Genomic DNA, 26,634 nt, shown 5'->3' with positions numbered 1-26,634 from the left:
CTAGATGATCAGTATTGGGAAAACCACAGTGACAACATTTCCCATAGTATGTCTTGGCCTACTATTCTGCACTACATTTGACATATCCCAAGTGCATTGTTACACTTCTTTCGGTGTTGCAGACTGAAGTGTTAGGTGATGTGCTGCATCTTACAAGAGAGCACTGTCAAAATGGAAAACATTTGCAAATTAATATTCAGCAAAGAGGACTGAATATTAAATAATGTTATGCCCCACATTTTACATGTTTAGTGAATTGTCACCCTTTAAGCTATGTTGCAAACTGTTAGGTGATATAATGTGTTAGCATGATTCTGTTGCAAAAAGTTTTCTAATTAGTTTTAGTTTTCAGCAAAGAGACTTGTTATGAGCCTTGAAATCTGGGATTTATGTTTTTTGATACAATCACAGATGCTGCCTAAATTTGTATTTGCATATAGCTGCCATGTTAATGCGCTTGTGGTGTATTCAGATTCAGTCTTGATAACACTTGTTAAACTTAATTTAAAAAAATCTAATGACAGCACAGTTTTCTGTTTCTATTTCTACTTTGCAAATCTGGCTTAATTTGAGTATGAAGTGCATTCTTTTATTATTATATATTATATTGAGTCCATATTTCTTATTAGTCCATCCTAGTTTTAAAACATTTAGTGTGATTTGAAGATTTAAAATAAGATATTATTGCTTATTTTAAGACATCTTAAAGTAAAATTTGCTTGCCCAATTGGCAGTTTTTTTTGCTTAATATAAGCATTTACATCATCATTTTTTCCTAGTTTTGTAAAGTGTTAACCAAGGGTCGTAACACTGGCTACTTCAGAACTCTCCAGTGCTTTGTCTTAAACCATTTTGGGTACTTTTTGAGGTATGCTTTTGGTCATTGTCCTGCTGTAGGACCCATGATATCTGATAGAAACCCAGTTTCTGACACTGGGTGCTACTTATTTAGATTTCATAATGCCATGCACATACTTCTTTTCTTTAAAGGCCTCATTATATTTTCTGTAAATGCTACAATGATGTGCTTTACCAAATTTTTTATCTCATCTGTCCACATCATCCAGAAGGAATTTGGCTTCCTCAGTTATGGTCTGTCTGGCATTTTCTATGACTCTGTGCCTCCTGGCTCTACTACCATAGAGCCCTGTTTTATTTAGAAGGCGACAGTTTGAACTGACAGAGTTGTAGTGGCAGCAGGGCAACTCAAATTTGTTTGACAGTAGACTGAGGTTCTTTAGGCACAATTTAAACAACTCTTTATTGCATTCTTCCATCAATGTTTCTGTGCCATCCATATCCAGAGAGTTTAGCTAGAGTGCTATGGGCACTGTTAATGAAATTGTGCACAGTAAACACAGGATCATTAAGATCTTTGAAGATTACTAGATGTTAGAATGTGTGATGTATATATTACCGGCCCCAGGTACTTGCCACAAATACAAAAATAGGAAGCATCAAAAAAAAATTCTTCCTTACCTTTTGAATGGAAGCTAAGTTTGTCCTGTCCATTTCCAGGGTTCTGTTTAGAATTGTGTCTGATTTAACTTTTTTTCCTTAGCTTTTTTTTCCAATTTACACTAAATCAATAAACATGTGAATCCCAAAACATTTGTAATTGCAACAAATTTATTTAAAAAGTTGTGCGTCTTCTGATATAAGTGCAGAGGTGCCAATATTTATGACCTTGACTGTATGAGTTCACCCCCCATAAAAAGATGATTCTGCAAGATTATCATTCACTTTCATATCACTATGATGACTTTAACCTAATTCATTATTACTCTATTCAAAGGTCTTTTTTGATTAAGTATGTTCTATGTGTATATGTTGTGTTTAGTAAGTATATACAGTGCATCCGGAAAGTATTCACAGCGCTTCACTTTTTCCACATTTTGTTAGGTTACAGCCTTATTCCAAATTGTATTAAATTAATCTCTTTCCTCAAAATTCTACACAAAATACCCCATTATGACCATGTGAAAAAAGTTTTCTTGAGAGTTCTGAAAATGTATTAAAATTAAAAAACTAAGAAATCATATTTACATAAGTATTCACAGCCTTTGCTTAATACTTTGTAGAACCACCCTTGGCAGCAACTACAGCCTCAAGTCTTTTTGAATATGATGCCACAAGCTTGGCACACCTCTCTTTAGGCAGTTTTGCCCATTCTTCTTTGCAGTACCTCTGAAGCTCCATCAGGTTGGATGGGAGACGTCTGTGCACAGCCATTTTCAGATCACAGAGTGGTCCTGAAGCCACTCCTTTGAGATCTTGGCTGTGTGCTTCGGATCGTTGTCCTGCTGAAAAATTAACCGTCGCCCCAGTCTGAGGTCAAGAGCGCTATGGAGTAGGTTTTCATCCAGGATGTCTCTGTACATTGCTGCATTCATCTTTCCCTCTATCCTGACTAGTCTGGCAGTTCCTGCTGCTGAAAAACATCCCCATAGCATGATGCTGCCACCACCATGCTTGACTGTAGGGATGGTATTGGCCTTGTGATGAGCAGTGCCTGGTTTCCTCCAAACATGACGCCTGGCATTCACACCAAAGAGTTCAATCTTTGTCTCATCAGACCAGAGAATTTTGTTTCTCATGGTCTGAGAGTCCTTCAGGTGCCTTTTGGCAAATTCCAGACGGGCTGCCTTGTGCCTTTTACTAAGGAGTGGCTTTCGCCTGGCCACTCTGCCATACAGGCCTGATTGGTGGATTGCTGCAGAGATGGTTGTCCTTCTGCAAGGTTCTCCTCTCTCCACGGAGGAACGCTGGAGCTCTGACAGAGTGACCATCGGGTTCTTGGTCACCTCCCTGACCAAGGCCCTTCTCCCCCGATCGCTCAATTTAGATGGCCGGCCAGCTCTAGGAAGAGTCCTGGTGGTTCCAAACTTCTTCCATTTACGGATGATGGAGGCCACTGTGCTCATTGGGACCTTCAAAGCAGCAGAATTTTTTCTGTATCCTTCCCCAGATTTGTGCCTCGAGACTATTTTGTCTCGGAGGTCTACAGACAATTCCTTTGACTTCATGCTTGGTGTTTGCGCTCTGACATGCAGTCAACTGTGGGACCTTATATAGACAGGTGTGTGCCTTTCCAAATCATGTCCAATCAACTGGATTTACCACAGGGGGACTCCATTTAAGCTGTAGAAACATCTCAAGGATGATCAGTGGAAACAGGATGCACCTGAGCTCAATTTTGAGCTTCATGGCGAAGGCTGTGAATACTTACGTAAATGTGATTTCTTAGTTTTTTATTTTTAATAAATTTTCAGAACTCTCAAGAAAACTTTTTTCACATGGTCATAATAGGGTATTTTGTGTAGAATTTTGAGGAAAGAGATTAATTTAATACAATTTGGAATAAGGCTGTAACCTAACAAAATGTGGAAAAAGTGAAGCGCTGTGAATACTTTCCGGATGCACTGTATAAACAACTGCCAAATTCACATTGTCACCAACAAAATTACATATTATTCATGTAGTTATTAGTAGTAAATTATGAACTATCAAAGACAATTGAAAAATACATTTTCATTTGGAACCTTTACACTTAAGTAGCCCCAACCTAAAACAACCCCATCCCCCCACGGTGTGTGGACACCATGACGCTGACCACTCAGAACTGCCCTACAACACTCATCTAACCACACCAGAACATACATTTGAACACAAAACTAAACAAAATGGTAATGTTTTCAGGAAAACTACTAGTGACAGTCAATTTTTTAAACTAAATATGATCCATGTAATTATGTTCCATAATTGATAATTACTTATGTTTACTGCATATATATCCATGTATGTATTTACTTACAAATGAAAAATATTTTGCTTTATCTACAGCTTTATTGTTAAAACTGTAATATGTACAGGACATACACAGAATTTAAAACTGGGTTACTCTCAGACCCATGGTGCAACAAAATAATCACATAGAACACATGTGTCTGTATATTGTATGTGTATTGTATTCCTACCTACATGTATAATTGCAATATGTGTACAAATAATTTAAAATATATGCCACATATGCGTTTATGCATGTGTATTTACATATATTTATATATGCATGTATATTTACATATATAACAGATACGTTAGGTATTGATCCATACATTAACTATTTAATTACTGCATTTTCAAACATAATTGTTTTAAATGCGTTTTAGCCTCTAGTACCTTTCCTTAAGATGTTGACTATTTTACATTCCCTTCTGGTTCGCACAAAACCGAAAAATAAGTTTGGCCTCTTGATATTTCCACTGAGAGGCGCTATAGACTAAAAAACTTAGCTAACTACATCTCAGTCAAGCGCTTGCTCATTATAATTAAATATACCAAGGTAATAGTATTCTTAAAGTCTATATTTAATCATGCTTTAAATCTGAAATTACCGTTTGACAGTCGGTGCCGGGCATAATAAAACGAGCGTTGACATTAAAAAGCCTGAATTGTTGAAACACTGTTTTAAGGGTACATGAAGGACAACTGCGGTGTGCAGCATGCAGTCTATCTACCCCCTCTCGCTGCAATGATGAGCCGCTTTTGGAATGTACTACGTAACGCGGTCGGGCACAATACGCTTCTTTCGAAAAGAAGTAGCTAGCTAGCTAGCGAAGTAGAAAAGTGTGAGTTTTCCTTCTTCTGTTCTTTTGAATTCCTCTCGTCACATAATCATTTGGCTTGGCGTCGAAGAAATGTTTTAGGTCAGATTTTTTTATGCTGTTTTCCATCTCCGTTATCTTACCTCGTACTTGGTTAGAGAATGAGTATTACAGTGCGGTAGTGAACAGCAGCTAGGGCTAGCTAGCTACATAAAAGCAGGGATTTTAGGTAACTGTACAGCTTTCTTTAGAGCAAAACTGAAACTGTTCCTTTAATGTATGCATTCAGGGTTATAGATTATAAACAGAAACACACTAAAGAAACCGGTTTTAAGAAAAAAACGGAATCATAGCTAGCTAGTTAAAGGTCGAAATCATTCAAATCAGAATGTAAGCTAGCTAGCTAGCGCTAGTGGTGGCTGCGTGAATCACAATGAACATCTCTATAAAATAGTACAATACACTTAGCTATACTTGTACACGTGGGAATTTTAACTGCTTTCTCACATCAACCAGTCAGCTAGCTAGCTAGCCAAATAAACAGCTAAATAGCTAGCTAGCTACATAAGCTAACACTAACCTAACGTTAGCTCAGCGTAAAGCTTGGCTTGTGCAATGTCCTCAGAACGTATCAGTACAGTTTCCACGAAGTGGAATGTCCACTATGATGTTTTAAAAACTGGGTTGTGTTAGTTGTCAGGTACAGCCGTTGCGTAATTCTTATTTGTATTTTAGCTTACCTTAGCTAACAGCTAACAAAGTGGGGCACGCGGCACTGTTTCCATGGATACTGCAAGGACGCCCTGATTCGGTGTTGCCACACGCAGGGAGGAGGAACCACTGAGAGTTCTTCCAATTTATTTCTCAAGAACAAAAGCGCAACATGGTAAGGACAGAAAGGTGACATCGGACCCGCATCATAAGGTGGATTGCTGTCGATGGCAGAATTTGACATTTAAACTAGCTACATTGCTTCCTTAAATGCTGCATTACTATATGATTGATCTAGAGGTGATTTTCTCTGCAATTACCGTGCGTTTGCCTGATTTGCTGTAGCTGATGGATTTATTAGTTCATTCATGTATTTCATTGTGTTTAGCATTTCATTGTTTATTATTTTGACAACTATTTCTTGTCCTTTTCAGCCATTTTACAACAACATCTACTATCCTCTTCCAATGCAGGCCCAGGGGGCTCATTCATCAGCAGGGATTCCATCCCTGCTGAGCTCACCCCAGAGTGTGCCATCCTTCACCCAGAGCAGACCTACTGGCTCAGCCATGTTCAGAATCCTCAGCTGTGGAACTGCTGCTGTCCCTGCACCATTTAAATTTCGTGCCCGTCGCGAGAGAGTGGACTGGCGTCAGATCAACACCGTTGATGTGAACCAAGTGGCCTGTGAGTTAGATTTCCAGACACTGCAAGCCCACATCACAGCAGTGACATTCTGCAACATAGAGGGTGAAAGGTGCCCCTGCTGCCAGAGCCAAGTGGACCCAGCTCTGCTCAAGCTCTTCAGGCTCGCCCAACTCACTGTGGAATACTTGCTGCACTCCCAGGACTGCCTGACCCTCAGCTTGCAGGCAGCTGAGGAGCGGCTTCATGCTGAAGCACAAGAGAGGGACCAGCTTAGGGCGCAGCTGCAGAAACAGAACCAGGATGCCAAGTCCTTGAAGGAAGAGCTGAAGCAAAGGAAGAAGATCATTGCCTGTCAACAAGCCATGATCACTGCAGGCATAGCTAATTACCATAAGGTTGGTGTGACGTTATTCTGACATGTAAGGATGCCTTTATTATGATTCTCATTGGTGATGTGCTGTCTCCTCCTCCAATTATTGTCTCCGTTTAGAGAGGAAGATGGGTGTTATGTAATTTTTGTAGTGTGAAGGAACAGTATCTCTGTTGTGTCCTTGGAATTGTTTAGCTCACAAATCGCTCCTTTTGGAGGCATTTTTTTGGATTTTGAGCTTAAACAGATGGTGTTGCTTACAATGACTTTTCTCAATCCACTTACAAAAAGCCTGAAGAGCGGTTGCCAAAACAAAGGCACCCTCCCCCGTCCCTGTCTTTCTAATTAATGGGGCAGTGGTGGCTCGGCGGTTAGAGCGCCGGGATATCGATAACAGGGTTGTGGGTTCGATTCCCGGGCTTGGCAAGTGTTGGGCCCTTGAGCAAGGCCCTTTACCCTCTCTGCTCCCCGGGCGCTGGAGTTGGCTGCCCACTGCCCCTGGGTGTGTGTTTTCTACCAGATGGGTTAAATGCGGACGACACATTTCGCTGTACAGTGTACACTGTACAGTGACATACAAATAGACCTTTACCTTTTAATTAATGATTAATGATTACACAGAGAGTGTGTGAATGCATGTGAATCCCTAGCTGTAAAGATTCTTCAAACAAATAATTACAGTTCACATTTGGGTTTCTATGGAAGACCAGCAACTCAGTTATGTCACACAAACAGGGTCTTATGGAGGCAGTCTGGCAAACACAGTCTGGTTTACATCTCTTGTCTGTATCTCTGTTAACTGAAGCCTGCTAATGTTGAGGTCAGAGGAGACACTAGTACCACTGCTCATTTCCATGGCAACAGCAAAGGTGTATTTCTGGCATAGAGTGGAGTTTTGGACCACAGTAAGCAGATTTCCAGTGTGCTTCATTAGCTTGATATATGTCTTTAGGTATTGTCATTAAGCACAGTGCACCTGATGATTTTCTCTGCTGTCCTGGTTAGTTTGGCTTGTTCTTGTGAGGATGAAGATCCAAACTAGATGATTGTGGATGATGTAAGGATCGCAGTGATTGCTATGCTGAGCTGGAGATGTAGTTGTTGGTGTAGAGGCTGAGAAAAATGGTTCACAGCTCACAGTCTTGTGCTAGTAGTAGTGTAGGGTCCATGTGTCTGATGCATTTCCTTAGCTGTGTCTGCTGTCAACAGAAATCTGTGATCCACAGGCAGATGGAATCTGGCACTGACAGCTCAGAAAGTTTGTTTTAAAAGCCAAGCTGAAGTCCACAAACAGAGCTCTAGTTAAATACAGCAATGATTTAAAGTGTATGGTGAGACTGTCTCTGGATTTTCTTACCTTTTATCCCCTGAAGAGCCCTGTAGCAAACTGCACAGGCAAGGGGCAAGGGGCGGAGGTCAAAGACCTGGCAGGACGACAGAGAGTATCATTTTAGCAATGTGGCTTTTCAGCCTGTTTTAATATATCCTAAATATATCCCCCCCCCCCGTGACTTCCCCACTCATTGAACTCCCACACTTTTCGGTGCCTGGATTACAGACTTGCATCAATCCATTTGTTTCTCTTTTCTTCTTTAAAAGTCTCTAAAAGGATGGCTCAGAATTCTTGCTAAATCTGTTTGCACAGTTAGTCGCACAATAGCTCTTTTCTTGTTTTTGTGTTTTAGTGGCATTAACACAGGAAGTCTTTTTTTGCCACTCAGTGGGTGTGGCTGCAGTGACATCTGCCTCCACTGATATCATGTGCATACCCTCTAATTAATACATTTTTTTTTCTAGTCGGTATTTGACCACTTTAAAAAAAAAAAAAAAAAAGGTATCACATTCCTGAATGCTGCCTTAGCCAAAAAAGCATAGCTAGGCCTTAATTAGCAACGCCCATGCTGTAGTTGAGTTGCCTTTACAGAAACTGAAGTATTTTTTTAATAAAGCTGTTTTAGAGACACAAGCCATTTTGTTACTTTTATTCTACTTATTTTCCAGTGCCATCATTGTGAAAAAGCCTTCTTGAATGCCTCTTTTCTTCAAAGTCACATGGAACGCAGACATCCTATGGAGTATGACCTCAGTGAGTTTCTGTGCATTTCTAAAGCTTTTCAACATGTAAATTGATATTCAGATTTATTTATATTCTCACTATTCACAGAGGTGATGACTGATAATCAGAAGAAAGTTCAGACTATAAAGTTACAGGAAGAGATCAACAGACTCCAGGAACAGCTGACCCTGGCTAGGTCCCAAATGGAGATGCAGCAGAAAGACTGTTCTGCCAAGCAGGTCAGAGTAGAGAACACTCTGCTTTCTTTAAGCCTTTGTTCTTGTAAGGTGAATGGTGTTAAGTGTTGTTGTTGTTGTTGTTATGATCATTGTTTAATGATAGTTTCATATCAAATTTATAGTTTACCACCTGGCTCAATTTGATTTCTTCAGCTATGTATTATATTAATATTTAATCATATGCACTGCTCTTCAGGAAAAGGATTTTACTCAAAAAGAGGAGAAGTTTATGAAACAGCTGGAAATCTGGAAGGAGGATGAGAGGGTATGCATGAACAGCAAAATAGATAAAGTCAAGCAGGCCTGCCAGAGAGAGATGGACTCCCTGCACCAGAGGAATAGAAATCTAGAGAAAGTGAGCTTATATATTTGTGATAAGGAAACAATATTGAGGAAATACGTTCTTTGTATGAACATAATTTTCCTCACAAGAGTATATAATTATTCTTAAACTGCCCAGGTCAATGCAGAACATGCTCTATTTGCTTTTGCACTTCAGGAAATACTAATGTTGCAGCAGAGCAGTAAGACACAGGGCATGCAGACTATACAGGCACAGGTGAATTCAAATCAGAACAGTGAGGAGCAGCCCTTGCAGGAGGCCCTCCAGCTCCAGCAGAAACTCCACAAACAGGCGAGTCTCTTCAATGGAAACAAGTATAGTTATACTTAAAGCCAAAATATAATTTAGACAAATGATTATTTTTTTGCACAATTATTTTGCAGGGTGAGCTTTGATATTATCCCAGAAAAAATACATTGACTTTCTGCACTTTACTTTGCTATGAGGACCATCTGTGTTCACTTGTAACCCCCTTTTCCCTGGACTTCATTTAGGTTATTAACTGGACTTGAACTGCAAAATTATGTAGCATTTTCTACTTGCAATAACAGTTACAAAATCATTGAGATGCTTCACTGACCTGTAATAAGAAGAACAAGAATTGCTGTCATTGCTACTCTGGGCTCAGCACCCGACCAGCTGCAGTATGTTTGGTAACTTTGGTGAAATGGGCAGGGCAACACTGAAATGAAAAAATCATGTGCAGTGTTATAATATTTGTTATTATTTAAGTTTGCCAAATTAAAATTCATTAACATCAATTCTACAGTAATTGCCTTTAAAGCATTGTTATCGGGTTAGTTGTCTATCATGGCCAATATCCGATTAAATCAGCCTGTTGCTGAGGCCTATTATAATTCATTATCATATTAAAATTGTTTTGTTTCCTAGGAAATTAAGTGGGCAGCTAAAATGCAAAACATGAAAGAAGAATACGAGAAGAGTCAAGTAGGTTTGAGAACCATATGTTGACTTTGTTCCTGTTCATGTCTGTTCCAGTGTGTTGTCTTGACACCTGTGTCCCCTCTACTCAGCTCCAAGCCATTCAGGCCAATGTTTCCAGGTTTGATAGGGAGGCAGAGATGCAACGACAGATTCAAGAACTGAAGCTCATGCTCCAGGAACAGCGGCAAATAATTAATTTCAACAGCAAGCAGGTCAGTACTGCAGCGCAACACAAGATATCCGAGACTTGTATGGGACTTCATGAATTAGCAGCGCCTGTGCAGTCTTTGAGAATTAGCTTTTTGGACTTACTTGGTTGTGAGTTTGAAGACTTCTGAGTGTATCATAAAGTGACTTCAAATGTGTTTTGTTGCTTTTTGCTACAGCAATTGAAGGCAATTTGAAAATTAATTAAACTCTTTTTTTTGTGGCAATATAATGCACATTTTGTTGTGTTCTCCTTTTTATGTAAACCTGAAACATTTGCAGAAATATTGTTAGAACAGGGAATACAATGACCTGAGACAGGGAAACACCTAGTTAAGAATGTGCTGGGGAGTATGCCAGTTCATTCTGTAAATATTTTAAAATGAATCCTACTGTGTTTCTTATATACCATAATATATCATGTATACCATAATGGTATGCAATAAAAAAAGTGCACAACAAAATTTAACACTAACTAACTAAAAACTAAAAATCACTGCATTCTATTCACTGCATTTCAGCCCTGCCACAAAACACCATTTCATGGCCTGCTAACATCACTTCAGTGATATTCTTGTTAGTTCAGGAGGTGTTAACGAGGACAGTCGCTCTGTCATGCTGATTAGAAGAGCAGACTCGAGAGGTTTAGTTGCAGGCTTTACGGCGCCCAAGAAAGTCAAGCAAGCGCTAGGACCATTTCCTAAAAAGGTTGCAGCTATGGGACTGGGTAAAACCCTATAGTACTTAACACTTTCATATATATACATTTTAATCCTGCTTGTATTTGACTGCATAGAACAGTACCCAGAAAAAACTATCCAGCTGTAATAATAATCATTTGTGTTTTTTGCTGGATTGCTCATCTGACACTGCATTTTTTGCTGGGCTGTGCTCAAGTCGTTTAATTTGTTGAATTTCACCAAAAAACAGCGTGACTTGTCTGAAACTACTGTTCCCAGGATCAACTGTAGTTTAGGTTGAGTCAGTTTGTCAATAGCAGCCAAATCTGTTGCTGGCTCATTTTCAGAGGATTGGACTGGCGCATTTCATTCATTAATGTCATCAGTCACAGCCGCCTTCAAGCTATGTTGAACCTGTAGCCATGAGGTTCCTATAAAGTTTTTCTGGGGCGCTTCCCTGAAGGTGAACAGTCACTGAAAGTGAAAGAAGCATGTGGAGTGAGGTGGTGGAGTAATATTACAGGATTTTACACAAACATGACTCATGCAAAATAGTGTCGCTTTAATAGTTTAACCAGTGGCAATGAATAGGAGAAGAGTGCATATTAATGATTATAATAGCAGAGGTATTATTATTTTATAACTTATTATATTAAGTTTTACCTGTTCTTCTGTTTTACTTGGGGTGTCACAAAACTGTTGTATCGGTATTTGCAATGAAATAAACATGCCTTTTAAACAAAAGGCTGTATATTTAAAATTGTGGTAAATTTAGCAGCAATTTTGTTATTGGAAGAAGAAATTAATTTAATATCAGTTCTGTCAGTACTCCGAATACAGTATTGGAAATATTCACAGGGTCTCTTTCAGTTTAATTTGAAAAGCACACAAAAGCCACATCATGATGTGCCCGGTCCCAGCATGTATTTGACTTAACAGTGTGAAATTGTTTGCCTTGCAGATGGGACCGAGCTCTTCAAATCCACCTACTGCAGTGGTACAACAAGAAGGTTTGAAGGATTCGTTTGTACACTCACTGAGCACCTGTACACCTACTCATACATTAACATATTTAATCAGCTTATTGTGTGATTAAAATCTGCAGGAATTATGTGATGTAGTCATGTCAACATGTTTTAAAGGAATCTTTCCAACATTTCCAACACAGAATTCCATGAAATATTGAAGCTGTTTTAAGAACAAATTGAGTCCCTACCCAGTATAAGTAGAGAATTCCTAATAAAGTCCTTGGTGGTTGCTTATTTGTTTTAATGTTACTACTAAGTTTTGATGATGTTTAATTTTCAATAACATTTTTATCTTGTTTTGTCTTAGTGGTTGTTCCACCAGCTCCAGAGCCTAAACTCAAAGTGGTGGTCAGTGGTACGTAACCTCTCAAAGACTTTCATTCATGTGCTTTTCCTTCTACCATAGTCCTTCTCAAAGTGACCTGTCCTTCCCCATGTTCAAATGTTCCTCATATGTCCTTGGTGCCAGGATCATTATTAATTTATTCAATACAACACATACTGTATGTGATATCACACCCCTGTGCTTCTAGCTGAAGACACTTGCAAGGCAGATGATGCAAAGTGATGATGGCAGTTAAGCCTGCCCCCTACTTATAACCTTTCATCACCAGTGTCTCTCCTTAGTTTTTATGCTCTTTACCCAGCTAAGAAGCTACCTAGTCCAGTTTTTTAGCAAAGAAACTTCAAATACTTTACTGTTCCAGTAGGCAAAAATAGGCATTAGGCAGAAAACATCTTGGACAGGAAGATTGTGACTCCATGTTTTCTGAAAAGTCTGAACAATCCCACCTAGACGTCACTCAGCTAAATATGAAGGGGAGCCTTGCCCTAACTGGGCTGAGCACATGGAGAGTTTGGAGGAAATGTATGAATTGGACTTGCTATTGCCAGCTCCCCCTAGTAAGCCTGAGGTTTCTGTCATCCTTCATGTACTCATCTTGCACCAGGGGACACCAAGGTTACACTGTGCCCTAATACAGCATATGTGCCCATGTCTTATCGGGTCAGTCAGGAGTCACACCTATTTCATCTGCCCATAAAACTTTTGATATTTGTCATCAGATATTTCCTGAACCAGTCTAGACGCATCAGCTTATGTGTCTTGTTCAGTGGTGGTCGGGTTTCAGCCTTCCTTACCTTGGCCATGTCTCTGAGCACTGAACATCTTGTACTTCTCTGTACTCCAGTTTGGCTGCAGTTCTGGAATATGACAGAACTGGAAGATAATGGGTTCCTGGTAGCTTCACGCTCGTTTCTTCTCAAAGCCTTGGTTAATTTGCGTCTTTTTTCTCAACACGTTTCTTGCGACCCTGTTGACTATTTGCAACAAAATGTTTGATAATTCTGTTATCATGCCCCAATATCTTATATCTATCTTTTGCCTAAGGAAAAAAGCTGTCTAATAATTGTGCACACCTTGATATAGGGTGTTGACCTCCTTAGGCCACACCCTCCCTCATTACACAGACACACATCACCTGGTATGCTAAAATCTATTAAGCATTCAAGTTTATCCAGCTTGGAGTTAGAAATGCTAATGATAATATGGTCAAAATACTCACTTGCCTAATAATTGTGCACACATGTTGCCCAGCTTTGCTGTATAGCTGAGCAAGGGTGATTGTAGGCTTAGAGGTTTAGATGTGCTGAGCACCTAAATGAGAACAGCTCATAAAAAAAATACACTATACAGTTGAAACCAGAAGTTTACATGCACTATATAAAAAGACACACATGCATTTTTTTTCTCACTGTCTGAAATGAATTTAAAATAACCATTTCCCGTTTTAGGTCAATTAGGATTACCAAAATGGTTTCTGTTTGCTAAATTCCAAAATAATGAGAGAGGGAATTTAAGGCATTTTTATTACTTTCTTTAAAGTCAAAAGTTTAAATACACTAAGATTACTCTACCTTTTAAACAATTTGGGACAGCCCATATGATGATGTCATGTCTTTGGAAGCTTCTACAGGGTTTATTGGCAACATCATTAATTAGAGAAACACCTGTGGATGTATTTTAAGGCACACCTGAAACACACTGCTTCTTTGTGTAACAGCATGGGAAAGTCGAAAGAAATCTGCCAGGATGTTAGGAAGAGAATTGTGGACTTGCACAAGTCTGGCTCATCCTTGGGTGCAATTTCCAGATGCCTAAAGTCAAGTCAATTCAAGTCAGATTTATTTGTATAGTGCTTTTTACAACTGTTGTTGTCGTCACAAAGCAGCTTTACATAAATAGTGATTAATAAAAGACAGAGCCAAAAAGGTGCCTCGTTCATCTGTACAAACAATTATATGCAAGTACAAACAAGATGGAAATGTCCAGCCATACTGCTCAGGAAGGATCGGTTCTGTGTCCCAGAGATGAATGTGCTTTGGTCCAAAATGTGCATATCAACCCAAGAACAAAAGCAAAATATCTTGTGAAGATGCTGGCTGACGCTGGTAAGAGTGTGTCATTATCCACAGTGAAATGAGTACTGTATCGACATGGGCTGAAAGGCCACTCTGCCAGGAAGAAGCCATTACTTCTAAGGAAATATAAAAAAGCCAGAATAATGTTTGCAAATGCACACAGGGACAAATACTGTAACTTTTGGAGACATGTTCTGTGGTCTGACGAAACTAAAATTTCATATACAAGTTTGGTCATAATGACCATCATTATGTTTGAAAAAAAAAAGAGGAAAACTTGCATGCATGAGAACACTATCCCAACTGTGAAACATAGGGGTGGTAGCATCATGTTGTTGGGTTGTTTTGCTGCAGGAGGGACTGGTGCACTTCACAAAATAGATGGTATTATGAGGAAAGAACATTATGTGGAAATACTACAGCAACATCAAGACATCAGCCAGGAAGTTAAAGCTTGGGTGCAAATGGGTCTTCCAAATGGACAATAACCCGAAGTGGCTTAAAGATATCAAAGTCAATGTTTTGGAGTGGCCATCACAAAGCCCTGATCTCAATCCTATTGATTGGGCAAAGCTGAAAAGGCATGTGCAAGCAAGGCAGCCTACAAACATGGCTCAGTTATGCCAGTTCTGTCAGGAGGAATGGGCCCGAATTTCTATTGTGAGAAGCTTGTGAAAGGATGTCCGACCCAAGTCATACAGTTTAAGGGCAACGGTACCAAATAGTAATGAAATGTATTTAAACTTTTGACTTGACGTATGAAAAAGTTTTTTTTATAAATCATTGGTTGTTTCAGTTAAATATCATATAGCAGACGAACACAGTGATATTTGAGAAGTGAAATGAAGTTCATAGGATTTACAGAAAGTGTGCAATAATTATTTAAACGAACCTGGGCAGGTTCATAAATTTGGGCACCCCAACAGAAAAGTGACATCAATATTAAGGAGATCCTCTTTTTGCAGAAACGACCGCCTCTAAATGCTTCCTATAGCTTCCAATGAGAGTCTGGATTTTGGTTGAAGGTATTTTGGACCATTTTTCTTTACAGAACATCTCCAGTTCAGTCAGGTTTGATGGTTTCCGAGCATGGACAGCCCGCTTTAAATCACACCACAGATTTTCAGTAATATTCAGGTCTTGGGACTGAGATTCTGTCATTCCAGAACGTTGTACTTAGTAGATTTTTTGAGAATTTCCCCACTGCGGGACTAATAAAGGATTATCTTATCTTATTTTGAGCAGTGTTTAGGGTCTTGAAGTATCCAGCCCGGGCAACTTCAAATTTGTCACTGATTCCTGAACATTGTTCTCAAGAATCTGCCAATATTGACTGGAATCCATGCAACCCTCAATTTTAACAAGATTCCCAGTATCTGCACTGGCCACTCAGCCCCACAGCATGATGGAACCACCACCCAATTTTAATGTGGGTAGCAAGTGTTTGTCTTGGAATGCTGTTTTCTTTTTCACCATTTATACAGCCCCTTGTTATGTCCAAATAACTCAAATAACTAAAATTTTATTTCATCCGTCCACAGCACCTTATTCCAAAATGAAGCTGGCTTGTCCAAATGTGCTTTAGCATACCTCAAGCGATTCGGTTTGTGGCGTGTACGCAGAAAAGGCTTCTTCTGAGTTACTCTTCCATACAGCTTCTCCTTGTGCAAAGTGCGCTAAATAGTTAAATGATGCACAGTGACACCATCTGCAGCAAGATGATGATGTAGGTCCTTGGAGCTGGTTTGTGGGTTGACTATGACCGTTCTCACCATTCATTGCCTCTGCCTATCTGAGATTTTTCTTGGCCTGCCACTTCAGGCTTTAACTAGATCTGTGCCTGTGGTCTTCAATTTCCTCACCATGTTCCTTACAGTGGAAACTGACAGCTAAAATCTGTGAAATAATGCACAGGGGAGGAAAATTTGCAATTGGCCACCTTAATCCTCCTTCTCATAATTGGATTCACCTGTGTATGTAGGTCAAGAGTGAATGAGCTTACAAAAAAAATTGTGGTGCAATAGGTATTCAAATCAATAAAATGACAAGGGAGCCCAAATTTATGCACCTGCCTAATTTTGTTTAAATAATTATTGCACACTTTCTGTAAATCTTATAAACTTCATTTCACTTCTCAAATATCACTGTGTTCGTCTGCTATATGATATATTTAACTAAAATTGCTGATAATAATAATAATAATCCATTATCAATATTTTTACGATTATCAACGGATTCTGGGCATATGATCAAGATCAAGTTGGCCTTACTCTCTCAGGTGAACCTACCTCTTTTTTCTGGAAAAAGAATCGAATATCCATCCTGACTGGCTGACCACACACACACACACACACACACACACACGGAGTTACGTAGTGTTCATATCTTATTATTTTGTAACATTAATTAGCAAATACATTTTTAAACAGTTAACAGACCATCTGCATCATTAGCCTGCTACATAAAAAAATCAGATCAGTCACTCCTAGCTAACAATAACAATAAAGAGTGCATCAGAAATATGGACTGCTGATAATGACTGCAATGTGTTGGTTCTGAGTGATAAAGTACAAAAATACTCCTTTGCAAAACTTACTAGACACACGACACAGTCAAAAACAGCACTGACACACTGTGTGTATGTGATGCTGCACTGAGAGAAGGAGAATCTGGATCATACCATTTTGCGGGGAGGGGGGCTGCTGTATTTATTTAATATGCTGTATTAAAATAATTGGTTTAACCATATACTATGTTTTTGGGTTTGGTGTTTTTTTTTTTTTTTTTTTTTTTTTTTTTTTTACTATCATCTTTAGGGGTGCAGGGACTTAATTTAGGAGCTTGTGAAGAGCAGAGTCTTAGAAGTAGGATAGACACTTGAAATAAGGGCACCTGCCCTCCTCGGTAAAAGTCTTCTGCTGTCTTCTGGCATGTTTTAAAGGGTGTGATATTCCATACAGTATGTACTGTACTTCGTTCCTCTCTTTCAGGGAACAGTAGTTGTAATCTTAACCTTATGTTTAATAACTGGTAACATTTAAAGCTTACTTACAGTATGATTGGTGTGCTGTATTATGCATATTTAAGTTGTTTTTTTTTTGTAAAGTTGGGCACCTTTTGGTAAACGTTTGTACCTTTTATTAATTTCTAAATTAATTCAACCTCTGTTTCTGCAATGGGATTTGTAGTTTCAGCTTTCAGAAAAAAAGAGTTTCTAGCAAGATTTGACAAAGTTAATACACAAACACTGCATTATTTCTTTCGGATTTGCCCAGCACCAATACATGGCCTACATAGGGATGAACAGGTAAAAGTGCTTATATGTAACTGGAAGGCTTTGTCCAGTCTTGTATTCTGATAACTCTAAATGCAAGCTGTTTTTGAGCTTTGCAAGGGATTGGCCTGATTAAACAGTATACTTGCATAAAATAAGTTAGAAATGAACTAGAACACACAAATTGCCTTTGGGTCTCATATAAGTGCCTGTACCCCAAAAACAAATCTAGATTTCTCCCAGTGTCCTCTCTTGTTTGACCCATTTTGTGATTTCCTAGTAGAGCAGTCCGGTTCGGTCCATAAATTGGATCCTATAATGGAGCTATCACAGGAGGACAAAGGTAAAAGATGCTTGTAGACATGTGTGGCATGCCTGCACATACCCTGCATGGATGCTGTGTCTCTCTGTCTTGACCAGTCAGTGAGCATGTTGCAGTAATTGCAAACTACATTGGCAAGAGTGGGAGATAAAATATGTAGAGTGTGATTCTGAACTCTAGATCAACATTCCACGTTTCTTTTATTTGTTGAAATTGAAATTTTATTATCAGTTTTTTTTGGACTTGACAAGAAAGTATTACTTTTTTTTTTTTTTTTTACTTATAGCCTTCTTTAAATGCAGCACTACTGATTTTTATTTAAGTACTGTTTGTTTTTTCAGTGTTGTTTATTTCTTTTTGCCTTCCATGTTTAATGTATATTATAAAAAGATGCTGTAATGAGAGGTATTAGTGGTATCCTTGTTCAAGCTGTTCTCTGAATTGTGCCTACGTCACGTTTAGACATAAAAATGGGAATGGGAAGTTGTAATTGATCTTTCTCCAGATTCTTCAAGCATCTCAGAAAGCCTTCCTGACACCCAGTCATGGCAGAAGAAAGTGGCTGATCTGCTAAAGAAACCTGGCCTCAAGAGGGACATGCGAATGGCTGTGCAGGAAAGCCTCCATGGCAAGATGCTCAGCTTAGGCATTCATCCTGTAAGTTCTTCATTCTTGTACTTGTATGCTATCTAAGGCCCCATGAGGGTAGGCAGAGTGACAGGTGCCATGTCCATTCCTAAACACACATGGACGGTGAAATTGATCTGCTAAATTGCCCGTAGGTGTAACTGAATAGGTGGTATAATGTGGTATAATGCGATGAACTGGCACACTGTCCATGTGATATTCCTGCCTTGTGCCTAATGATTCCAAGTAGGCTCAGGAACTGTGACCCTGACTAGAAAGAAACCGATAAGACAATGTATGCAGCTTGCATGTGTTATTATTCTTTTTATTATATCTTTATTTTGGTGCATTTCTGTGTGTTACCATCAAGCACCAAAGTCTGACCAATGTTTGAATTCTGTTTTGTCCAGGGTGTCTGTGAGCTCTCTAATACAGCCTATAAGAGTGCCATGGCCCATGTGGTTTCGAATAGGCAGCAGCAACAGAGGGAAAATCCAGTATACAGCAAGGTGCAGAAGGTGGTCTGGGGAAATCTGGAGCAGAGGCTCACCAAGCCACAAGTAGTACAAGGTTGGCACACTGCATTTTTCTTATAGATAAGTGGGGCAAGTAATTTGCTGTGTCAGCTTTAATTATTTTCAACTGGCACAGTTGTTAAATGATAAAGATTCAGCCTGTATTTAGCTTGCTTGTTCTCCCTTATCCTCCTGCTCCTGCACTCTTCTTTGAATTCCTCTGGGGTAGAAAGTAAGTAAGAAAGGAGAGGGAGGGCAGGAGCATTAGCAGTCAGTTCTGGAATGTTTTGCACATTTTCATCAGATGTAAATCTTTATGTGATATTGCATATAGAACTTAATATCTTGCAGGTAACATTTTAAATCAATGTAATTGATTCAGAATTTAATGTTTTAAATTCTGAATGTCTATTATTTAAATTCCTCTATTTGTCAATAACAAATATCACAAAATATCAATTAGCAAGTGATTTATTGTGCAACCCTCGTCAGTGTGATATTATTATTATTATTATTATTGGCAGTTCCAGCAGATTGACCTATCAATTATTTTGTATTAGCAGTGCTCCATATTTGGCTCTTGACAGAGCTTAACATACCAATTAAACATATTTTTTCTCTTTCAGCCATGGCAGTAGCTCAGTCTAGGCCGTGGTCTAGTAGTTTACCCACCACAGTCACAAAAGTAGCTTCAGGCCCTTCCTCCAGACAACAACACATAACGCAACCAGCACATCGGACTGGCACTCTGTCTAGGACCTCCACACTAGTGCTATACCAAAAGTAAGCAAAAAAATGTTTCCGCTTTTTTCTGCGCAAAATTATTTTATATTATCCAAAGAGATTTATTTTTGAACCCATTATTCTTGCTGTTTCAACCTCTTCATTCAGTTCAGATGAAGACTTTTCAGAGGAAGAAGAGTCTGAGGAAGAATCTCCTCAGGCACAGAATGCTTCTCATAACAAAGGCCCTCAGGTGAAAACCACCACTGTGAAATCTCAGCCACGGAGAGCCCAGCTGCTCACTACCCTCCAAGCAGTAGATTCCCCTCAGGCTCTAGCACCATGCTCTGCGGCCCCTCAATCTTCAGCCCAGCGCCCTGGAGTTTACCAGGCCCCTGTGGTCAGTGTGAACAGAACAGAGGTGACTGTGGTGGACAGTGAGAGCGAGTGGACTGAAGGCAGTGAAATGGAAGAGATTTCTGTAAAACGGCTGCAGAAGCACACAGACCAGAATGTAAATATTCAGAAGATATCTCTCAGTAAGAAGCTTGTTTCCTCAGTTCATTAGTGCTATGTTATCTTAGTTCAGTATGACCAGTGATTATTTTTCTAGTTTCAGTGTCAGTCCATAGTGTCCTTCCTTGTTTTTTAAAAGTGTCATAGGAAGCATTTATTGAGTTTAGTAAGTTGTTCTTTGATGTAAAAATGGCAAATTAACTAGTGTTGCTTTGTCCTTAGGTAATGTAAAAATCCTAACCAAGAATCTGGAGCAACAACTTGCAGACCGAGGCCTGAAAAAAACAGCAGAAAGTATTAACACCATCTCAGGGAAGCGTACAGAAGTCCTTAACACAAACAATGTGGTGCAAGAGCTGAAAGTAAGATCTGTTAATTTCCTGTCACCTTCAATCTGAGACGGTGACTTTACTGTAAAGTGACTGTGTTCATTTGCAACTTAATTTTCTATTTGTATGTGCTTTATTATTAGCCTTTGAACAACACTCGTTTTTACAAAGAATGACTACAAATTGTGTATCTTCAAAACAAAATGATTGTTAAATGATTTCTGTTGAATGATTGAATTTCTTCATTCACTTAATGAAGTCAGATTTCTAAACACTGTCCACTTAGGCTGACTTTGAATGAAAGCTTAAAAGATAATGACATGCAGAATCCCTTTAGAAGAAGTGACGGCATGTCACTTCTTCTAAAGGGATTCTGCATGTCATTATCTGATCTTTTAAGCTGTTTGTTGTTGAGAATTTGTTGTCCTGCAGTAGAGAAGTACGTACACCACAGCATATTTTATTTACAGAAACCTGTTTTCATTCCTTGAAGGAATATAAGAAGAAGAAGAAGAGGAAGAATTGTGAAATAATGTGTTCTGTGATAATGTAAAAAATATGCTATTTTCTGAAATGTTTATCATGCTCTGAAAATCTCATACCGTTGCAGCCCTAGTTTAGGTTAAAGACTGTGAGGGCCATTTCAAACGCTTGATGTATAAATAGCAATTCAACTAGTGCTTTGTTCTGACCAAGAATCTGGAGCAACAACTTACAGGGCGAGGCCCGACAAAAACAGCAGGATATATTAACACCATCTCGGGGAAACATACAGAAGTCCTTAAAACAACCAATGTGGTGCAAGAGCTAAAAGAAAGATCTTTCAGAGGCCGTGACTTTACTGTGACTAAAGAGTTCATTTGCAACCCACCTTAGTTTTTTTTGGCATGTGCTTTATTTTTAGACTTCGATCAACACCCAGACCTTATTACAAAGAATGAAGTTTTCTGAGACGTTTATCATATGGTGAAACTTTCATACCGTTGCAAGCCTAGTTTATGTTTGACTGTGAATGTTAATCATGGTCTGAGGTCTGAGATGGGTGCCCAGACATTGCATACAACTGTATTTGTCAATAGTTGATATAACATATACACACGTGGACATAATTGTTGGTACCCCTCGGTTAATGAAAGAACAACCCACAAAGGTCACAGAAATAACTTGAAACCGACAAAAGTAATGATAAATAAAACTTCTATGAAAATGAACAAATGAAAATCCAACATTGATTTTGAACAATGCTTCAAAAGAATTACTTTAAAAAGTAAACTTATTAAACAGGCCTGGACAAAAATGATGGTACCCCTGGTGTGTCCACTAATTAGCATCACATCTTGTAATCAGTCAGTGGGCCTATATATAGGGCTACAGGTATCACTGTGCTGTTTGGTGACATGGTGTGTACCACACTCAACATGGACCAGAGGAAGCGAAGAAAAAAGTTGTCTTAGGAGATTAGAAAGAAAATTATAGACAATCATGTTAAAGGTAAAGGCTATAAGACCATCTCTAAGCAGCATGATGTTCCTGTGACTACAGTTGCACATATTATTCAGAAATTTAAAATCCATGGGACTGTAGCCAACCTCCCTGGACGTGGCCGCAGGAGGAAAATTGATGACAAAAACCTGCTGAGAGGTGCAGAAGTCTCATTGACCATGTGCAACAAAATATTAAGTCATTTTTGTCCAGGTCTGTTTTATGAGTTTATTTTTTTAATTAATTCTGATAAAGCATGTTAAAAAATCAATGTTTGATTTTCATTTGGTCATTTTCATAGAACCTTTGTCAGATTCAAGTTATTTCTGTGACCATTGTGGGTTTTTCTTTCATTAACCGAGGGGTACCAACAATTCTGTCCACGTGTGTATGTACCCATTACATAATAATGAAAAATGTATTTTTAAAAGCTTACAAATGCAATAAAATGTAGCCAATGCATTCACACATCAAATTGAAAAACTGTGTATTGACATACTACAGATGTGTAGAGCAATTATTTTATGGAATATTTTTAAATAGATTGCAAGACTTGAAATCTAAATTTTAATGGTACACTTGTTGAAACTGAAGTGGATGCATGATTAAGACACTGTGGGACTGTTCTGATCTTTTAGTACACAGAGATTGATAAAGACGACGACTGGGAAATCTCCCTTCTGGAGGACATTCCTGCTGCACTCAAACCCAGTCCTGCCTCTGTGAGGAAATGCACAGACAAGAGTGTTGACTCCAGCACTAGTGTGTGGGACACATCCACAGGCAAAGGACAGAAGCCAGGTACTTAGGATGCTCAAGGTTCTCAAAGTAGAGAGGCTAGTAGAGAGCCCAATTAAACAAATGATGCAAAAACATTGTTTACATATATATATTGAGGTAATTGATCCAACATTAAATATTGTTGTCTGAAAAAGTATGTAAACAATTTTAGTTTAACAATTTTAAGTTAATATTTTAGTAACTGGTGTGAGGTCTTGCATATAACCTTTTGGGGAAAAAACACTGCAAGCTGGCATTGTTTAATGTAAAATCTTTAATAAGTCATTTGTAGTGATGGATTTCATATTTTCCCAGGACTTTTTATTTCTTATGGAAACCTGTCTTAAAGTAGGAGAAAATAGCCTGCTTGTATAGAAACTGCATAAACTATTCTCTAAGCTTTGGAGAATTTAAGATGTAAAATTGTGGCTTTTAGGATTATGCATGCCAACCCAGTTTAATGTATTATTGTTTACCCCCCTCCAAAAGGCTTTTATTAGTTGGTGGTTTTAATGTGCATGTAGACACTGTTGTGTTTGTCCTAGAGGTTTAAAGTAACAGTGTCTTTACATTTTTGTAACCTCAGAATATAGGGCATACTTTAAATCTGTTTTTTTTTACTTTGGGTCTGGCTGTCCATGCAGAAGACTCCTGTTTTGTTAGCTGAAGTTTTAGTTAGCTAAATGATTTGATGAGCTGTTTTAATAATACTTTAATACTTTGTGCACCACTGTTTTCGATGAGACTGCCCCCATTAGAACTAGAGTTAAATAGCTGGTTAAACAATAAAATGTAGTGCTGAAGAAGAAACTTAGGTGTAATCACTATAAACTGCAAGTTCAGTATCACGATTTAATCTATTAGTTGCTTTTAATTCATATGATAGGGATGCAAGAGGGGCTAATAAAAATATATTGCTGTTAGTAAGCATAATCTTAGATTTTTGTTTTCCACCGTTGATTGTCTCATAAATGGTGTTTCCTTTGCTATTCCAGCCTCTGAAATTGACTTTCTTTACAGTCAATTCTTTTTTGTAAGCAAAGTAAACACTCTATTAACTAGAGTTTTCTTTTACATGATACTAGCTCAGTTGTGCTCCCTCCCCCTTGTAATACTTCTCCTGTCCTTTTGATGTCAACCCATCTTTTTTTTTTTTTTTTTTAACCCCTGCCTGTCTACTGCATATTGTAAAGGCTAGTCCAATGCGCAGCACTGACCCAGCTCTACAGAGTTTTTTGTAGTTTTCTTTTATTTTTATGCTGGCAACACTAGCTTGCTGTATGACGTTTGTAGACTGGTCAGTCGTACCAATTGTATTAACTTTCTCAGGTTGGACAAGGACCATTTTTTGACACTGAAATACTCATTCATGCCTTTGTCTACTCCTGGTTGGAGTATTGTAATACCCTGTTCACCTGTCTGAGTCAGAGAGACGTGGCGTGTCTGCAGCTTGTCTTCAAACCAGGGGCTATTAGTTGTCCTCCAAACTAAAATCAAATGGGGGACCAGGCTTTTGCAGCTTATGCCTCAAAACTGTGGGATCAGCAGAAAACATGTTGATGAAAAAGTGTGACATTGTTTAGTTAGATGTGGCCCATTTTCATATGTAGAACTGAAATTCAGTGTGTCTGACACAGCAGTGTGACCTCATGCCACTTTTACATATCTCAGTCCTCATCGTTGCGTAGGAACAAACTCTTTATGGCAATGTCATCAAAATGGCCATTACTATTGTTCTACATTATCTTTAATTCAAGTCAAGTCAGATTTATTTGTATTGCGCTTTTTACAACGGTTGTTGTCACAAAGCAGCTTTACATAATTAGTCATTAATAAGCAGCGAGACGACAGCTCCAGCATCTCAGTGTACTACAATTCCCTGTGTCCGCAAACCCCTGGAACTGCAACCTTTTATCTAAGGGGAAACATTAATTACCAAAAGCTAAACTAAACAGATGAGTTTTCAGAAGAGATTTATAGATTGAGACTGGAGGATGAAGGATGAGAATGAGCACATGGGCACTCTCTTTCTGGAAAAATTTAAATAAGGGCTTAAAAATCAGGTTTGCTTTGCTTTGTTTGGCGCTGTCATTTTATAATTACTTCATGCCCCTTTCCAAAAAAACTGGTCAGGCCCCCTTTATATTAGACCTCGTGTAATTTGGACCTGTGTTTGCCATGTCAGTTATATGTAATTTATTATGTATTTGCTAATCAAAACTTTTATTTTTATAGACATTGATGTTTGTGCATATTTGCATGTGTGTTTTCTTTCTCTCCAGGTCTCAATGATGCAGGCACAGGCAGCACCCTGAAGAGCAGTATTGTGATAGTTAGTGACTGGGATGATTCAGATGACATTTAAAAACAGTAGTATTTAAAGGCAGTAACAAATATATACTTTAAAAACTTGCATTTAAAGAATAATGTGCAAGCTTTTACAATCTTAATGCTGATAAAGTGTCAGATTCTTTGTTAATTTACTGTATTTTATACACTGGTTATACACATGGCAGCAACTGTAACGCAGCTGTCATAGAACCTCTGGTGTAGTTATGGCCTGTTCAGGGTAATAAAAGCAATAACCATTCATTCCTTGTATATGACAGTGTGTTTATATTCAATGTTGAACAATTAATTTTGTACCATATTTTGACCTTTACATGTATTTTTTGAGTGAGTGAGTGAGTGAGGCAGTCATCTAACTAAACAAATAAAACTGAAGAAATGCCTTTTTCAAATGTAAAATGTAATTGATATAAACGCAGTCTTCTTGTGAGGAAAAAGTCAGAACACACCCACATGTATTACTACTGCACGTGATCCAAAGACCTCTCTGAGGCATGTATGGTGCGTACACACGTGGACAAAATTGTTGGTACCACTCGGTTAATGAAAGAAAAACCCACAATGGTCACAGAAATAACTTGAATCTGACAAAGGTTCCATGAAAATGAACAAATGAAAATCCAACATTGATTTTGAACCATGCTTTAACAGAATTATTTTAAAAAGGAAACTCATTAAACAGGCCTTGACAAAAATGATGGTACCCCTGAAAATAATCTGGTCAAAGGGACATGTTAAATCAAGGTGTGTCCACTAATTAGAATTAAGTCAAATTTATTTGTATAGCACTTTTTACAACTGTTGTCACAAAGCAGCTTTACATAATTAGTAAAAGACAGAAAAAAAGAAATAATGTAAGAAGACATGAAGGATCCAAGACCCCCAGTGAGCAAGCCAACAGCGACAGTGGCAAGAAAAAAACTCCCTCATAGCTGGGGGAAGAAATTTTGGGCAGAACTATTTAAAAATTATTGATAAGTTACCCAACCATCTATACTGTTGAACTGCTCTGATCATAATCATAATATATTAATCATTAATCATAGTGGTGATGTGATATTAATAGTGGCACATAGTTAAGTCCAATTAGATTTTAACATGGTCATTAGACAGGTAGCAGTGATTGGAGGGTGTGCCGCTGGTCTGGCATGGGTGGTGGTGGGGGCAGGGCCTGCTGGTTGTACTGGTAGGTGGCAGCTGGTCTGAGAGGACCTCAGTGCACAATCTTCCAGCAGGTCGGGCTGGGTGGCCATTTACTCGGAGAAGGTAAAGAGACAAAGTTAGTTCTGAGAGGATATTATGGAGAGCAGAAAATGTTGAGCAGTATCAGAGTGTGTCTGACGACTCAAGGAGAGAGCCAGAAGGTAACACAGACACGGGAGCTCCCTGAAACGCTAGCGCCCATCTGCTCCACCGTCCACAAACCTGAGTGATCGCGTGCAAGCAGCGAGACGACAGCTCCAGC

General features: G+C 38.7%; 1 protein-coding gene across 12 annotated transcripts; it reads left to right on the top strand.

Annotated features, from left to right (window-relative positions):
• Nucleotides 1-23: 23 nt before the first annotated feature.
• On the top strand, nucleotides 24-25,412 carry dzip1 (DAZ interacting zinc finger protein 1). 12 transcript variants are annotated; one of them, XM_072683889.1, is made up of 19 exons: nucleotides 24-46; nucleotides 5,340-5,490; nucleotides 5,750-6,358; nucleotides 8,335-8,419; nucleotides 8,498-8,628; nucleotides 8,825-8,983; nucleotides 9,128-9,262; nucleotides 9,863-9,919; nucleotides 10,006-10,128; nucleotides 11,765-11,813; nucleotides 12,139-12,186; nucleotides 17,810-17,869; nucleotides 18,354-18,505; nucleotides 18,886-19,045; nucleotides 19,617-19,773; nucleotides 19,882-20,252; nucleotides 20,452-20,591; nucleotides 22,679-22,841; nucleotides 25,103-25,412. In XM_072683889.1, the coding sequence occupies exons 2-19, from the start codon at nucleotides 5,488-5,490 to the stop codon at nucleotides 25,183-25,185; spliced, it is 2,685 nt and encodes an 894-aa protein (XP_072539990.1). In that variant the 5' UTR covers nucleotides 24-46; nucleotides 5,340-5,487; the 3' UTR covers nucleotides 25,186-25,412. The 12 variants fall into 12 exon arrangements, with proteins under 12 accessions (XP_072539990.1, XP_072539993.1, XP_072539988.1 ...); XM_072683892.1 differs by lacking the exon at nucleotides 24-46 and adding an exon at nucleotides 4,539-4,628 and having other exon boundaries at nucleotides 5,789-6,358; XM_072683887.1 differs by lacking the exon at nucleotides 24-46 and adding an exon at nucleotides 4,539-4,628.
• Nucleotides 25,413-26,634: the final 1,222 nt, after the last annotated feature.

This window comes from Salminus brasiliensis, chromosome 7 (assembly GCF_030463535.1).
Source record: "Salminus brasiliensis chromosome 7, fSalBra1.hap2, whole genome shotgun sequence".
NCBI classification, from domain to species: Eukaryota; Metazoa; Chordata; class Actinopteri; order Characiformes; family Bryconidae; genus Salminus; species Salminus brasiliensis.
The sequence above is the reverse complement of the archived record's forward strand: the minus strand, read 5'-3'. Positions and strand labels throughout refer to the sequence as shown.